The sequence below is a fragment of the Corvus hawaiiensis genome, chromosome 7 (assembly GCF_020740725.1).
Source record: "Corvus hawaiiensis isolate bCorHaw1 chromosome 7, bCorHaw1.pri.cur, whole genome shotgun sequence".
Lineage (NCBI taxonomy): Eukaryota > Metazoa > Chordata > Aves > Passeriformes > Corvidae > Corvus > Corvus hawaiiensis.
The window spans coordinates 40,500,158-40,517,381 of record NC_063219.1 but is presented as its reverse complement, the minus strand read 5'-3'; the positions used below and the strand labels follow the sequence as shown (position 1 = coordinate 40,517,381).

Below are 17,224 nucleotides of genomic sequence, written 5' to 3'. Positions count from 1 at the left end.
CCAACGCAGCCATAGCGCCGGCGGATGTTGTGCGGCTGCGGGCCGGAGCTGAGGGCGCGGAGGGCTGAAAGTCGCACGATCCGCGGCCGGGGTGCCTCAGGGCCGGGACCAACGGCGGCGGTGATAGCGGGTAAGACAGCGCCGGCTCCCCCGCGGCCGGCGTGCAGTGGCGCGGCCCGGAGCGGGGTGGGTCGGCCTGGGCTGTACCATGCCGGGAGGCCGGGGGGGTACCGCGCGTGCGCAGCTCCCTGGGTCGTGCGGAGGTGACCGAGGCCGGAAGCGCCGCGGTTGGAGCGCGGAAGGTGCGGGCGCGGCCGGACGGGTGGCCGCGCCGGGTGGCCGCGCCTGGTGGCCGCGGGGCCCCCGCGCAGCCGGGACAGAGTGTTGTTCACCCGCCACCTGCCACTGGAGCTCGAGGTGACTCCGCCGACCTCCCGAGCGTGTCCCGGCCGCGCCGCCAGCGCGATGGGTTGGGTGGAGCTAGGCTGGCGGAAAGAGCGATAGGGAAGGGACTGCCAGCCGCGTCGAGAATTGCTGTAGCTCTTTCTGTGGGCAGGTGCTGCTGGTTTATGGATTATGAAAAAAATACGTAACTGCCAGAGGAGGTGATGCTGTGGTGGTGAACATCTCTCTGGTGATGAATGCTCCCGCTGCTCCTCGCTCCCTCAGTCGGTTTATTGATACGGAAACGTCTTGTTCTTAGGTTTGCTTTCCTGCAGGGAGCTCCTGAAAGTCTCCTGACAGTGAGATCAAGGTGCCTTTTTCAGCTCATCTTTCCAGATGTCAAGCTTTGTCTGACTCTTCAGTTTCTCATAGTTGAAGAAAATGTGTTTATTTTCTTTCTACAGCTAAGACGTGTTACTGATATTACTTCATCTGCTTAATGGTTTTAAAGAGAGTAGTAGTAAAACTACTACTACAGAGCATCCTGAGACTAAAACAGATAGTATTCAGTGATCTGGTCTTTAACTGAATCGGTGTGCCATACACTTGTCTGAAGAGAACAAGTATTTTGCCCTTACCTATGCACCTTTGTGTCTGTATGTATGCTTACATACATGCACGTGTGCATACATTTATACATACTTGCATGTCCACATCCATACAAACATGTGTGTGTGCATGTTTATATGTTAAAAAAAGTGTGAGTATATGTGATTTTGTTCACAGATGCCTCAGCATTGAAATTATTATTCAGAATGAAGCACTTACCTAATAGCAGACTGTTATTTAAGTTAACTAAATATAAATAATATTACAGGTTTTTTTCATTATAAACAGCTTTTAAGAGTTGTAGGCACTTCATTTTGGCTCGGTGCTTCCTTATTCTCAGGAAACTTGTCTGATCTGCAGCATGGGGAGTAACTGGTTGGAATGTACTTCTTCGGGGATTTGCTGGACCTCAACAGTATAAATCACTTGTCTGATGTAATTTAAACTGGTTCCAGTAGTTTTAAGTCCTGGGAAAATGCATGTGAAATTCATATTGTCTTTTGTTGTTCTGTGTAATAACAAATGCATTTTCTGGAGAGGTTCTGATTCTGATCACCTAATTAATGTTCACATTTTGACTTAAATGTTTCAGTCAGTCTGGTCAAACCTTGGATTGGCAACACAAGTAAATGGTATTGCTCTGATGTTTTGCCATCACTACTGTTGCTATCTGTGAAAATAAGCACAAGGGAGCTCTTGGACAAATTCAAACAAAACAGAAGAGGATGCAAGCAAGGACAGATAGCCTGGGAGGAATACAGAGAGATTGTTTGAGCAGTCAGGGATTAGGTTGGGAAAGCTAAAGTCCTGATGGAATTAAATCCAGACAGGATGTCAGGGGCAATAAGAAAACCTTCCATAGTTATGTTGGTGATAAAAGGAAGATTAGGAAAAATGTGGGCCCTCTCTGAAAGGAAGCAGTAGACCTGGTTATCCAAGACATGGAGAAGGCTGAGGTACTTAATGACTTTTTTTTGTCTCGGTCTTCACTGGAAAGTGCTCTAGCCACGCTACAAGAAGGCTGGAGAGAGACTTTTTACAAGGGCATGCAGTGATAAAAACAGGAATGGATTTAAACCAAGAGTAGGTTTAGATTAGAGATTCGGAAGAAGTTCTTGTCTGTGCGGGTGGTGAGGCCCTGGCACAGGTTGCCCAGAGCAGCTGTGGCTGCCCCATCCTGGAAGTGTCCAAGGCCAGGTTGGACGGGGCTTGGAGCAACCTGGGATAGTGGAAGGTGTCCCTGCCCATGGCAGAGGGTGAGACTGGATGAACTTTAACATCCTTTCCAACGCAAACTAGTCTGTGATTTCGCGATTCTGTGCTTAATGCTAGGTGAAAAATATACCTTTGCAAATGAGTTTTTCTTTCTTTTTTTCCTTCAGAATTTTGCAATATGTTGCATTTATGAAATAGGAAATTAAGTCTAGCTGTTAAACTCTTTTTCAGATTTTTATTTTTTTTTAAATGGCGACATTAATTCGCACTTTAGCCGATCATAGTGATGATGTCAACTACTGCGCCTTCTCATCATCGTGCTTGGCTACTTGTTCCCTGGACAAAACAATTCGTGTTTATTCTTTGAGCAACTTCACTGAGCTTCCGTACTCGCCTTTGAAGGGCCACGCGTACGCTGTGCACTGCTGCTGCTTCTCGCCGTCGGGCCGCGCGCTGGCCTCGTGCTCCACCGACGGCACCACGGCGCTGTGGGACGCGCGCGACGGCCGCAGGCTGGCGGTGCTGCAGCAGCCCGGGGCCAGCCCCGTCAGGGTCTGCCGCTTCTCTCCGCAGGCCACCTACCTCCTGTCAGGGGCGGCGGACGGCAGCGTGGTTCTTTGGAACGTGCAGTCGTTGAAACTCTACCGGTGAGTGCCAAAAAGTTTTTGACAAATACTCTGTTTTGAAGTGATTATAGTTCAGGTAGTATGCTGTACTGTATACAAGATATGCGGACTTACACCGCTGATGGATATCGCAAAGAAACGGGATAGGTTTTAGATGACCAAGAGATTTATCAGTAGGAGAGGGAGAAGTGCTGAGTAGCTTTTTGGTTTTTTAAGTTAAACAACGCGAACTCAAGAAGCTTTAATTTTTACAAAGTTATTTTGCATCTAAATCCTGGTTTTTTAAAAGTTCATTTCACTGATTTAACATGAGATGAGGATGCATTGCATACTGCATGCATCTGGTTTCTAAACGGTGAGTCAGCAGGTTGTGATACATAATATAGTTAGTGGAGCCTGACTGTACTGTGTGCTTTATATTGCATTATACATAGTAGTATAAATTAAATGTTTTATTACTGGGAGTTTGGAGCCTAGGAAGGTCCTGGAAGCTTGATAATAATCCAGCAGTCAGTTTGGAAACTGTGGACCTGTCCTGAAACTATGTAGTTTAAGACATAAAGCAACAGAAAGAATTGGAGCTAACTAAATAACTTAAGCATGACAGTCAACATTTCACATAGGTTTCCAAGAAACATTTGAAACAAAGCAGATGAGCATATTTATTGGTGTTGAACAGTTAAAGGCATGAACCTTAGAGCTATCTTCAAAGTCCTCCTCCGCATATCTGTCTTTCAGTGAATTCTTCAGGCCAGTTGTTGTAATCTGTACTTGAGCAAGACATTATTTAGGTTTTAGGGCTCTATTACACAACTAAATTACTCTGTAAAGTTAGAAAAGTAGTTGAGAATTTGAGGAACTGATGTTGTGCTCAGGATTGAGGGAGCAGCTATTTCTGAAAGACAAAGTTGTTTGATGTTGGTAGTCCCCTGTCAAGCATGTCCCTCCTTATGTGGCCTCTTTGCCTTTTGCCTTCCACAGTAGTGATTTATGTCAGAACTGTACAGGTTTAAAAATGATTGATTGTAGTTACTTGAAATCTGGAAATTTGTCCATGAACAGAATCTTACAGATTTTTGCCACCATGTTTTTTGTAATACAGAAAATAAACACTGAAATGGTGGTTTTGTTTTCAGACAGTAAAGAGATACTGATAACCTCTTTTTTCCTCCTTGAAGAAAAATAGGACAACTCAGTCATTAGTATTCTGAAGTCTGAGGGTTTATCTGTTTTGAGATATTGCTAGTGAAGAGGTTATATTTGTTTTATTCAGAATGCTTGTTGCTGAAGGGAAAAACCCAGAAATATGAAAACATTATTTCTTACAACTGTATGCCATTAATTCATGCAGTGATGCATGTTTTAGACCTACGTCCTGATTTTCTTCTAGTTGAATGGTGAATGTATAATGACTATGTAGAAGGTATACTGTTGTTACAAGCGGAAATTATTCTGCTTTGGTGTTTTCATTGTAGAGACATAAGAAAAAACTTGAACATTCCCATCCTGTCCCCTTCAACTATTAAAAGTTCATTTCAGAGTGTTAACAGGCCAGTAGTAGTCAGCTTAACTTTTTATCTATTTTGGGATATGTATGTGTGTATGTATTTTCAGCTGATGAATTTTTTTATTGTCATTTGTAATTGCAGACAGAAAAATGCACATGTCCTGTTTTTAAAAGCTGAGATCAATATCACATAGAAATCAAAAAGGTACTTAAAAATTATGTCAGAGGAAGTTAGTTAACTGTCTAATGTCAGTGTGTGGTCCTCTGTTTCTTTTGAAACAGTTGATTGTGTTGGTGCTGAAGAAAACATTGTACCACACTGTTTTCTCACTTTACTAAATATATGGATGGTATTTATAATAAAATATATAATATTTGCTCCTTATCTGCTCAGCTGTTGTAATTGACTGTTCAGATAGTGAAGTAAGATGGCTATTTAAATAATTTCAATGATGGATGTGAACAACATGAAAGCAAGTTGTGTGTATTTCTTAGTGTTCTCTATCTCCTTTTCAGTAGTTAAGTTGCAAAGCTGGTGTTTGGCCATGCTCTGAACATGTACAGTGCTATTTATTTTACTGTTGTTTCCAGAGCAGAATCTGCAGCTTTTTGTGTGAAAGAAGGCAAGTTTTAAAAGCTGCACTAAAGAAAAAGGATTGTACATTTAAAAATCGGAAGCACTGTAGTGGATTTGATAGTATTCTAAGTGATAGAATTAAGAGAGACCATACTTTTTAGAAGGTCCTCAGTCTGCTCAGTGTGACACTGAGGAAAATTTATTGACTTGTCTTCTGTGACATTAAGTTTGACACCCCTGGCAGTAAATAAAATTTCTATGAGTAAAAGAGAATTAGCAGCTGTTCTACAAAAAACGATGACAGCATAAATAGGACTGACATTTTTTGCCATGTGACTGTTTCTTATAGCTGTGATTTTCTCCCTGCACTTAAAGACTCAGCTATGCATGCTTGGCTGGATCTGGTGTCCATTAAAAGGAGTGAGACTCTTTTGATTAACTTTAGGTTATCAGATAATGTAAAGGATGTCAGGTTGACCCCACTTCTTTCCTGAGGGTTGGCCACACTTCCATATCTGCTAGAAATTTTCTTTAAAGATCAGTTTTACAAAGTACTTTGGCTGGCATAGTTAAGATACAGAATTTCTCTTCCGCATTGCTTTTTCTTGTTTACAAGTTATTCAAAATTAACCCCACATCATAAATCACAAAGTATTCTACTCAGCTACAGCTTATCATATGGGTTAGTACGTGTTCTCTTTTGTCTCTAAAAACAGAAGAGAAGAATTGTCAGTCTTTTTTCCCCTTGTTTGTGTACATGTAAATCTGTGTTAATGGTAGTTGTGTATTTATCCTTGACTTTTAAACTGTATCCTGCCATAAAATTTTAACAGTGCATTGTGCCTTATAAATGTTAAATCCATGCAAATTGTCTTTAGTTCGAAAATTATTTTATCATTCAGTTAAAATTATTGCCTTGGGCTGCCATCTCATGTTTTTCCTCCTGCAGTCAAAGAGCAGGTCTGGTCCCTGCTGCAGAGCTTATTTTGCTCTCTTTTCATAGTTGGTTTGAGTTTCTCTTTCCTCTCTTAGCTAGTTCCAAAGTGCAAAACTTAGCACTGAGTTTGGCTTATTGCATCAGACTGCATTTGAGACGTCACTTCTGTAGAACTTTACCTACTCTAAATTCAAATCCTGTGTACTCTTGCTTTTCAGATCTGGGAATGTTAAAGGTGGTTCTTTGGTGGCTTGTGCGTTTTCTCCCAATGGAAATTTCTTTGTCACTGGATCAACAAGTGGTGATTTAACCATTTGGGATGATAAAATGAGATGCCTGTATAATGAAAAAGCACATGATCTTGGTGTTACCTGCTGTGATATTTCTTCACATCCAGTATCTGGTTAGTTACTCAACTCTTCAGGGGAGGAACATATAAAAAAAGAGATACTTGATTTCTCCCTAGCTCTTGTTTTCATATTCTTTTTGCCGTTGGTGCTCAAGATACAAATGACCTTGTGAAGAGCTGATGTTTTAGAATATTCTGAATATTCTTAAGTAAAGGTTGTGGTCAGGTTGGTGGCAAGGAATGTACTAGGTCAACAAACAAGATGATAACTTTGAGTAGCTAATTACCCCGTGGCAGACAAGGATTTTAGAAGATGCAGTGCTAGATTACCATTCACCCTTGACTCTTTCACACTTTGGTTCCCAAGGAACAGGGCTGTATTAAAACAATGCAGAGAGCTGTAAACCTAATCAGCTAAATGCTTGAGCTGTGGAATATTAATAGATACACTGTTTTCCTGCACCTGACTTTCTCACTTAGAGGAATTTGGGAGAGTAATGAGCCCAGAATCTCCTACATTCCACGAAGATGTTCAGAAATCTTAGAGCTGTTTTAGCATTTGACCACACAGTCATTTGTTTCTAATGAAGGTTAGGAAATTGGGCAGAAGCCTCATTATCAGCTTTAGGAAGTAATGCAGCAACTTAACAACCTTGTGTGTATACTTTCATGCTTTCCAGATCTACTGTTGAGACAGAGTGATCTTCATCAAGATATTTAGGCTCTTGTTTTCAGAATACACAAGCTGCCCTTTCAAAGGCCCCAAAAGTTATAGCTGAGCAGCCACTTGGATCTTCAAGTGCTGAACCCAGCAGTAAGTACTGCTGTCTGTGTACCACATTGTCTAAGGAGGTGGTGCAGAGTAGGAAGAAAACAGGAGAAGCAGTTGGGAAGAAAGCAGGACAGAAGCAGGAGGAAGCTGAGGAATTAGGATGTGAGCATACACTTCAGAACAGAGAATTAGTGATTGACAGTACCAAATCAAACAAATGTGTGTCCACTGAAAGGTGTAGGACCTTTCTTGGTGAAAATACTACACAAATAACTCCATCATGAACCAAGAGTTGCATCTGAGGGCAAAAAAGCATGTTGCAGCTGAAACAGATCAGAGTGTAATTTCCACCACTCCATTTCATATTGAGATTATTCTCTTGGTTTAAAAATTACATTACCAACCCTTCAGCCTTCTGCCAAGATAAAGTGAAACAGGCAATGAAGCAGGTATTTCCTACACTGGAGATTTGTTTCAGCTGATTTATGATCATTCTTGATTTTTTTTTTAATCCATATATTATTGAATGTCAGCGTATTTCCTTTTGTGTGTTTCTGTTTAATCATCAATGGTTGAACCTTCTGGGATTTTTGGCAGATTTAACACATCATGAAATGCATACAAGTAGTGCTTATCCAGTAAAATTAGAGATAGTTTTAAATTGAGACTCTCTTTACCTGCTTAATTCAGAGCAAGTTTTGATCCAGAGTGTCTGATAGGTTCTTTGCGCTTCAGGCTGTAACAGGTGGTTCTTCTGCCTTTGAAGTGGATTCAGTCACAGTTGCCTAGGAGCTCATGAGATCTAGAGCAGTTGTGGTGGAGTTTGGAAGAGTTTGCCATCTTAAGGAATATAGGTCAGGTAAGGAATAAAGTCAGGCTCCTGAAATTTAGGAAGGCAGACTTCCAGCTCTTCAGGGAGGTTGTCAGTGGGATCCCCTGGGAGTCTGCCCTCGGGGACAAGGGAGATCTTTAGGGATGTCTTCTACTGAGCGCAAGAGTCAGTGATCCCCAGGAGCAAGAAACTGGGCAAGGAAGGCAAGAGATTGGCATGGCTGAGTCAGGAACTGCTGGTCATGCTAAAAGGCAAGAAGCAAATGCACAGGAAGTGGGAACAAGGACATGTCACCTGGTAAAAGTATAGACATGAATTATGATTGTGTAGGGAGAGGGTGAGGAAGGCCAAGGTGAAGCTGGAATTGAACCTGGCAAGGGGTGCAGTGTTCACAGCCTCTCACTCACTAACACCCCCCAAGTCCTTTTTGGCAGGGCTGCTCTCCACCTGTTCGTCCCCCAGCCTGGATTGTTACTGAGGGTTGCCCCAATCCACGTGCTGCACCAGCACTTGAGGTTCCCATGGGCCAGCGCTTGAGCTTGTCCAGGCCCCTCTGGGGTTCTCCCAGGTCCTTGTCCTTCTGGTGTGTCACCTGCACATTTGCTGAGGGTGCACTTGCTCCCTTCTGTGTCATTAATGAAGATACTAAATAGCACTGGTCCCAGTATAGAGCCCTGAGGGAGCCACTGCTCCATTGGCACTCTGAGCCATTGACCACTACCTTCAGGTTGCAATCATCCAACCACTTTCTTATGCATCTAACAGTCCACTCATGGAACATGATAATTCAGAAATGTTCATAGCCACTGAATCAAGAGGGGAAAGCTATTGAACTATTATTGTTGTATTTAATATTTAATGCAGTATTTACTGTGTGTTTGGCTGGACTGCAGTCATGAAATGTCAATTTATAAAAATGAAAAGTTGAACATGTAAAAGTATGAAAATTCCCTGTCAGATACTCTCAAATTTTGTACATGCATATGTGGTTAATTTTGAGAAGTACTGAACTGTAGAAAAAATGGATATAACCATATAATTTAGGTTAAAAGACTCTAGCGGTGTAGTCAGAGGAATGAAGCATTTACCATCAAGAAAACTTAAAATATGAGCACAGCTCTGGTCTTTATCTACTTACTCAGGAAAGAATATAATGATACCTATTTCTTAAGTCCAAACGGTTTTAGAACTTCTGCAATGATTTTTATGCTGATATGGTTTACTGACCTGCTGTTATTTTCAGTGTTTCTGACTCCCATTTATGTATTTTAATTTTATCAGATAGTGAAAATGGATTCAAATACTTCCAGATGGCTTCTTGTGGACAAGATAATCAGATCAAACTCTGGCTTATTTTGTTTGCAGATTTCTTAGGTTTGTATAGAAATGTTTTTTGAATATACCAATGTCTTAGGTCTTCAGTGACAATTTAAATTGAAAATCAAATTTATACTGCTGGATTCACAGTCAAACTAACCACAAGTTGAAAGTTTTCTTTTAATTATTAGCTGGAGAACAGCTAAGGCATTCAGCACTTGTGATGCTGTGCCATGTAGATTTTATTTAGCGTTCTATTTATCAACAAGTAGTGAAAGCAAAGATTAAAAAAAAATTATACTGTGGCCTTTCAACAGGTTGATAGGTTGAAACCTCTTAATCTGCCTGGCCAGGGAGAGATTTGCTTTCATATTTCAATATATCCTGGGCCTTGAATAAGAGCTGGAGAAACCAGTGTTGGCTCCTGCAAAAACTGCAATGTAGAGACTAGGTAAATTGCCAAAAATATCTTCAGTGGGTACTTCCTGTAACCTTTTTTATATAAAAGTATGTAAGGATTAATACTGTATGTACAGATACACATTTAATTATCTAAAATCTTGTGAGACGTGCTAGGACTACAAAGTGAGACAGTTGGAGATATTAAAAGGGAAGTTGTCTCCACGGTCTTTTTATCCCCTTTTTTGTAAACAGTATGTCACAGAGTCACATCTTGGTGGAGCTTTGGGCTTCTTAAAGCAGCTCGTGTTATACCTTGTCAAATATGGCCATATGTAACGATTTACTTTTTGTATTTTTAGGTGTTGAGTTAAAATATAAATGCACACTGAATGGACACACTGCCCCAGTTCTGGCTTGTGCATTTTCCTGTGATGGACAGATGATAGTCTCAGGGTAAGCAACACCTTGTTGAAATGTCTGTCTGTCCAGGTTCACACTTCAGTATTTTAAAACAGAAATTGCAAAAGATTTCTAAATATTTAATACCAGTAATTAAGGAATAGTTCTGTGACCTCTAGAGCTGTTGAAGTGTCTTTACAATCAGTCTGTATCTAGTAGGTGATTGAGTTTGAAATCTCGGGTTGTGGAAAAGCTTAATGAAACAGTTTCCTTTTCCCTCTCTGCATCATTTTAATGTCAATGTGGTTTTTTTAAGGTCTGTGGACAAGTGTGTCATAATCTATGAAACTGTAAGTATAGCATAATACAAGACCATATCTTGGGTTATTGTCTTTAAATATCAGCACTGCTTCTGCAGGGTCTTATAAATGAAAAAATATTAAAGAATACAAATGATATTAAGCCAGAATATTTACGTGCATTTGGGGGTTGGAGGGGAAGGAGTCTAAGGAAAAATATCTCCTGAGAGCTGATCAGTCTTTCTCACTTTTTATTTACATGGTGAGGATTTGTCAGTTGATTTCTCTGCAGTAGGGTATTACTCAATTAATTCCATACTTAAAAGTATTACGAGTTTCATATTGAAGCGGAAGGATTTTTTTGTTATCCTAACTTTAGCTTAGCTTCCAAAGCAAGAAGGACTGTACCATAAAATCAGGAATGGTGATCATAGAAATTCTGTAGTTATATGTAAAGTGCACATAAAATAGAAGCATAATAAAGAATTCAAGAAATTTTTTATAGTAATACAATGTCTTTAAAACATATTGTTGAAGCATTTTCTGTAATAATGTTGTTACATCCTTTGTGAGTCACCTCTAAGTGGTATATATCTTTAGTACGTTATAGTATTAAAAATAATAATTTTGCTGAAAATGAAGGATGAACAAGTTTTAAGCTTCTTCAGCTTGCTCTGCACATACCTATTGTATTGATACAATTTTTAAATTTGCATTAAAGTTTTTCACCAAAATCACTAATATGATACCTGCACAGTTTTTGGCCCAGTTATTTTAGTAATTTGAAGTTTAGACAGGTAGAAGTCCTCTAGAGTTTTGGAGCCTCAGAACATTGAAAGATGAAGGAAACCACAGCCTAAGTATTTCTTAATACTGTTCATCAGCTTTTGTGGCCTTAGGTTTTTATCAAATGGGACAATAACTTTTCTAGTTGTAAGATTCTCCTTTGGAGATACTCAAAACCTGCCTGGACACCTGCTCTAGGTGATGCTGCTTTAGCAGGGGGGTTGGGCTAGATGATCTCCAGAGGTCCTCAACCATCCTGTGATTGTCTGGGGAAAAGTGGTGACAATAAACCTTTGTGCGAGGGAGAGAGATTTCAACCAGTATTAGGGCATTTTGATCATGTTGGACAGTTGAAAATACTGGAGTACTGATTGATCAATTAGTGATTCAGAATAACTTTGCTCATCATTCTTCCAACCTGTCTGTACCTGTCAAAAAAAATGGTATTTTTCATTGGAGAGAAGATCTTTCAATAGTAAGTTGAAACTGCCAAAATTCAGGAACTTGGTTTTTTAGTGGTATTTAGTAGTCAAATAGGAGAATAGGCCAAATAGGTGTGGTTAATTATTGGTCCAGTTGAATGATTGTGGGTTGACCCTCACATTGACCCTTTTGGTCATCTCTAATACAAGATTCGTGGAAGAAATGTCTTTATCTACACAACCAACCAGCCAATATGGATTTAATTCAGTTAGTGTTTTTGGCACTGCTCTCCCTTCATGTTCCATGCTGGCTGATTGTGCAGGGTAGCAGTGCTCCAGGGAATTGAACAGGGGGTTCAAGCAGGAAATTCAGGTTGCATTTCTGACTCTGGTGCTGATCAGCTTTGTCAGGGTTGTGTAACTTTTCTGAAGGTAACTTCTGTCACCTTTCAAGAAGCAATATTCCTTATTTTGAAAGGAAGCATAGAAGTGAAGAAACTTTTTTTTATTCTTTAAGATTTAGAATCACAAAAATCTCTTTTACAGAGTACTGGCAATACCCTTCATACTTTGTCTCAGCATACCAGGTAAGAAATCAGCATGATTATTCTGTTTCATAAATAAATTAAATCCTTTTCTCAAATTTTCACACTGTTTTTTTATTTGTAGATATGTTACAACTTGTGCTTTTGCACCACATAGTCCCTTACTTGCCACAGGTTCAATGGATAAAACTGTGCACATATGGCAGCTTGACTTTATGCAACCCTGTGCAGGTCAGTGTGTGAAGTATTTGTAGTCTGTTCTTTAAATTCAAAATACCGTTTGAAGATGCAAAAATCCCACATTCTGATCTGCACTTGATGTGTAACCTCAGGATTGTGTGCATGTTTTTTATCTTCTAATTGACCTGATCAATGCCCAAAAGAGGTATTCTCTTTTTGTTATTTTGTAAAGAAAAATATCCTAGATGTATCTTAATTTTATTAATTTGCTGTATCTGTTTTTCTGATATTTGCAATTGCTCTGGACAGTATTTAAGAGATGAATATTATTGTCAGAGTGCTGAAAGACTTCTTCAACACCTATAATTTGTGACGAGTTGAAAATCCGCTAATTGCAAGCGTAATTGTCAATTACAAATGCACCTTACCAGTTGTTACAGGTGAAAAACTAATTGTACAAATGACGTTAGTACCATTAGTATAGGATAACTAATGGTAGAAATTGCATAAGCACCTAAAATTTGTGGAACAAAGGAACATGTCTTTGTTCACAGCACAACAGGAGGTTCGGACTTCAGTGTGCCTTCTAAGGAGGTACGAGTTGATTCCGGTGTCTGCTAACACTTCTCTGGTTGGTTGTTCAATTCAAATTTGACAGAAATATAGGCATCTAAGAGATTAAATTCCTCTAAACTTTGAAAATTGGAAGGTAAAAGGCAAACCCAAATTAATGCCCTCCCTCCCAAAATAATGTCTAACATTTCTTTCATTAGATGAAGAATGTATAGCACTGAGAACACTTAAAAATAGGGTCCATTAATGACATTGTTTCTTTGAACTGAGAATTTCATTATTGGTTGTTTTTTGGCGGTTGTGGTGAGGTGGTTTTTTTTGGGGGGGGAGGGGGAAGGTGTTGTTTGTTTGGTTTTAATTTGGTTTTTTGTTTGTTTTGTTTTTTAACTCTTTTCCATTTCCAAAGGAGATACTATAGAAAATGAATCAAAGGTGGCTGTTGAGGACTGGTCAGAGGATGATGTTTCAGCCTGGCTCTGTGCACAGGATTTAGCAGACTTTGTTGGCCTTTTCAAAATGAATAATATTGACGGCAAGGAACTACTGAATCTTACTAAGGAAAGTCTTGCTAATGAATTAAAAATTGGTAAGAGTACTGAAATCCAACTAGTTTTTAATCTCTAGAGCACTTTGAAACGTTGGAATGAAAGCAGGTTAGGAATTCCATACATGGGGTTTTTTTCCCCCTGAAATGCCTTTTTAATTTCATTTCCAGGGCTGTTAAAAATCCCCTAGTGTTACATTGTCCGCAGTATTCCTTTTTTTGTGTTGTGTGTGTGTGTGTGTGTGTGTGTGTGTTCTCTCATCCCTGGAGACATACAGTGCACTTCTATTAATGATGCTGTTGAATAGTCTTACCTGATTTTGTTTCTATTTTCCTTTCTTGATCTTGTATTATTAAGCTGTGGAAAAGGAATTTCAGTTTTTCTCTACAATTCATGTTTCTCACTTTGGTAAATCGGGTGGTCTATAGTTTTTCCTGTCAGCCTGCAAAAGTGCCACATTTAGAATAGCGTGTGTTCACCAGCCTTGAACAGTTAAATTCTGAAGTGTGCATTTGATGATGACTTTTGGTAAGGATCAAGAAAAGCTTTCTAATACATCAAGTTCATACATTGTCCTGTTGTTTTATTGCAAAACTGATTGCATTTTAGAAGAAATCACAAGGAAGCACCATATTAGTAATAATTCCGCAGTGGTTATTATGAAATAAGAAATTTAGGGATAGTGAACTGCACTGAAGCTTTCAAAATACAAGTTCTCTATTAATTTTGATGGCCAGATTTAGGTGTAAATTAGGTGCTAATACGTTTGTCAAAGTGAGGACAAGTATAAGAAAAGGCTGAATGAAGTAAGAAACCTTTTAAAAAGTACAGTTGGATATTCATTGTAGAAAGACTGCTCCCTTTTTTGTTTTGTGTGTGTGTGGAATTGGTCTATATTGGATCATGTTATCTCTGTGTACCAGCTGGCTTTGTTGAAGTCTAGAAATAACAGAGATGCTGGGAATTTGTCAGGAATTGTTATCCATGAAAGACACTTGGCTTCCTCAGTTTATGCAAACATTTCCTTAGCATTGAAATAGCCTAAAACTTTGTTGCAGCAATTGCCAGCTGAGGCTAATCAGATAATGCTGACTAGAAAGTTCTGTGGGAATTGAATGTAGTGTGACCAATAACATGCTACAAAGAGAGTTCTCTGGGGAAAGAAATCAACAAAGGTATAGAAATTATGGCCTCATGTATCTGACTTGAAAAATTGCTCTCTATATGCCATAGCTCAAGCATTTACAAAGTAGGAAAATACTGTCTGCCTAAAATGAACAAGATTTTCAGTGTTACTCAAATTCCTGTTCAACTAAATTTTAGGAGTCTACAAATGCTTGAATGAGCATGTCCTTTCTCCCCTTGATAACCTGTTTCCTTTGCTCTAAGAATGTGACCTAAGATCTTGCTAAAGAACTCTACAAGTACAGTCTCTGCAGTTTGGAGAACATCAGTGTTCTTTTAAAAAACACAGGCTCAGGTGTCTTTCAGCTGTGCCTTTGTAAGCCCTAGACAGCAGTACTGTACAGCAGGTGTAGTGTAACAGAGGTGGACATTGCCAGGTGTATCAAACGCTGAAGTGAAGGGGCTGAAGGGAAATCCAGTCTCTTTGGAGGTGCTGGCAGCACTTGTGCACAGCCGTACCTTCCCACTGGTACTGCTTTGTCCCATCCCAAGGGCCAGATCTGCAGTGTCCCGTGCCAGGGTGTGGCTGCAGGGCAGCGTTGCACTTGCACTGTGCGTCAGGCCACTGCTCTGCCATGGCTCTGCTGCACTTGCACTGGTTTTACTGGTTGCTTTCATTACTCCTCCAAGTTCTGTTGCACAGACAGCCTATGGCAGAGCTGACGGGAGTGGGGGCCGGGCCTGGCTGCAGGCTTTTGGTTTAGGGGAGTGGTGAGATGGAGCAATGTCTCCTGTGACACAGCTGCTGACTATTCCAAGACCTGACCTCTTTGTCTTACCTGTCTGTGCTGCTCACTTCATGTACAAATAATTTTTCAGAGTCTCTAGGCCAGCGCAGTAAAGTTCTCCAGAAAATTGAAGAACTGAGGATGACAATGATCTCGGTTTCTGTTCCTGTTCCTGATGAGTTCCTATGTCCTATAACAAGAGAGCTTATGAACGATCCTGTCATTGCCACAGGTATGTCTTTACATGACATGGATTAAAACTAATTACTTGAGGGTAAAGATAGGCCTCTTTTTGTGTTCCCACACCTATCTTATCATCAGGCTTAGAAAGATAAACTACTTTAAATAGCTGTTGCAACAAACCAGAATTATGGTAAATGTTTAGTTTGCTAATTACAGCTCTGATACAGAGAGAAATACCGTATCGAGCAACTTTTCCTTTTTTTAATGTGCCTCCCTTTATGTGCCTTGTCAATATAATTACAAGCCTAATTACAGTGTTGGCTCAGTAAGTGCAAAATGAAATTTTGCATTCAGTGGGACAAAAAGCAAGCAAACCAACCAACCAACCCACCCAATTTCCCCACCCCGCCCACCAAAACCCCAGGCTTGTTACTATGCATAGCACACTATCTCTAGGGCACTTACTTAAAAGTTTGTACAGAATGAGACTCCTTTCACCAAACCCTTAGAACTGTAATATGCCAGGAGTGTAAGATATTATGTAGTGAAAACATTTTATGAAGAACTAGTGTTTTGTAGCTCTAGTCTTGGGGGGGACAGGGAAGGAAGAGCATACAAGCATCAGAAGATCAGTGTATTATTTGTGTTGCTCTGTAAATAGTGACTGACTTCATCCAGGTCTGAGGTATTAGGGCAGACTTCTGAGAATTAAAATGGTCAAAATATAAAGACATTTGCTAACTGCTGGAGTGATGGATTTATTCAATAAAGAGTAAGGAGACAGAGTATAGCCCTGCATTAGAGGAGGGGCATAGGGCACAGGTTTATATTCCACCAGAGATACTCCTGGGTGACTGTGCCAGCTGACACTTAGCTGGGGCCTGATTTCTGTTCTTTGAGGAACAGCTTGTTCAGCTACCAACCCTTCAGAGCCAAAGTCCAGAACCTGGCCAGGTTGTGAGGGCTCTGTAGAGGCGCAGCTCAGCACTGGCTCAGCCAGGTGGGCAAGCCCCCTGTTCAGCAGAGCAGCAGGCAACTTTAGCTGTGTTAGGCAATTGATGGTAATGAGCTTTTACTTCACATTATGGATCATTCAAACTGAAAAAAAAGTCTTATTTAACATGTGCATAATATATTTTGGTACTTTGCAGGCAGCGATAGATACATGAAACTAGCCTGAACTGTTTATACCCACAGTAAAGATTTCACATACAATGTACTTACTCTAGATCTCAATTTTCCTGTTTGGACATATTTCCTTTCTTCCCTTTTACAGTTAAAAAGCTAACATCTGCCCAGTGCCACAGCCTCTGTAATACGAGCTTTTGTTGTTGGTTTCTTTGCAGATGGCTATTCCTATGAAAGGGAAGCAATGGAAAACTGGATCAGCAATAGACGATCTAGTCCCATGACGAACCTTCCTCTCCACTCTCTTATGCTCACACCAAACAGGACACTAAAAATGGCCATTAGTCGCTGGCTAGAGACTCAGCAGAAGTAGTTAAACCACTGAATTTTGAAATTGTTTCTTAAAATGAATTGAAATTTTATGCAGCTAAAGGAATTAATTGTATCAGAAACAAATGGAAAGAAAAAGTTGTGTTTCTGTTTTGATCTGTGGCTGGTTCAACCTTCACAAAACTCCTAGGAAAACTTTTTTAAGTTCCTGGTAGTTCTACTTTGTGGTACTTCTGTTAAAGAATGAAGTACTCAAACTCAGTTTTTCAAATAAAGTTTTCTTAAAATTTTTACTACATTTATGAGTTTTTGAGTCTTCACCTTGCCAAGTCAGTCTTTCAGAAGGTAAGAAATAGCGAAGTATAGGATCTGTATTTCTTTTTCTACTCTAACA

General features: G+C 40.0%; 2 protein-coding genes across 4 annotated transcripts in view; one reads left to right on the top strand and one right to left on the bottom strand.

Moving 5' to 3' along the window:
* Window positions 1-51: 51 nt before the first annotated feature.
* WDSUB1 (WD repeat, sterile alpha motif and U-box domain containing 1) lies at window positions 52-17,128 on the top strand. Of its 3 annotated transcripts, none has more exons than XM_048309949.1 (11): window positions 52-130; window positions 2,440-2,855; window positions 6,074-6,258; window positions 9,090-9,182; window positions 9,887-9,980; window positions 10,243-10,276; window positions 11,980-12,020; window positions 12,103-12,209; window positions 13,138-13,317; window positions 15,281-15,421; window positions 16,719-17,128. In XM_048309949.1, exons 2-11 carry the CDS (start codon window positions 2,458-2,460, stop codon window positions 16,871-16,873), a joined length of 1,428 nt encoding a protein of 475 aa, XP_048165906.1. In that variant the 5' UTR covers window positions 52-130; window positions 2,440-2,457; the 3' UTR covers window positions 16,874-17,128. The 3 variants fall into 3 exon arrangements, with proteins under 3 accessions (XP_048165906.1, XP_048165905.1, XP_048165904.1); XM_048309948.1 differs by lacking the exon at window positions 52-130 and adding an exon at window positions 267-417; XM_048309947.1 differs by lacking the exon at window positions 52-130 and adding an exon at window positions 267-754.
* TANC1 (tetratricopeptide repeat, ankyrin repeat and coiled-coil containing 1) overlaps window positions 13,834-17,224 on the bottom strand; it is a 66,550-nt gene continuing 63,159 nt past the window's right edge. The window contains exons 27-28 of the transcript XR_007204873.1: window positions 16,597-16,728; window positions 13,834-15,379 (exon numbers count right to left, since the gene is read on the bottom strand). The gene's annotated coding sequence lies outside the window, so the exon portion shown is untranslated. The remainder of the gene's footprint in view (window positions 15,380-16,596; window positions 16,729-17,224) is intronic.

Bases quoted from the DNA above. Each gene is read 5' to 3' on its own strand.
- WDSUB1 (XM_048309949.1), top strand. From the start codon at position 2,458: ATGGCGACATTAATTCGCACTTTAGCCGATCATAGTGATGATGTCAAC. The intron at 9,183-9,886 runs GTTTGTATAGAA...TTGTATTTTTAG, and splicing joins TTTGTTTGCAGATTTCTTAG to GTGTTGAGTTAAAATATAAA. The intron at 10,277-11,979 runs GTAAGTATAGCA...TCTCTTTTACAG, and splicing joins GTGTCATAATCTATGAAACT to AGTACTGGCAATACCCTTCA.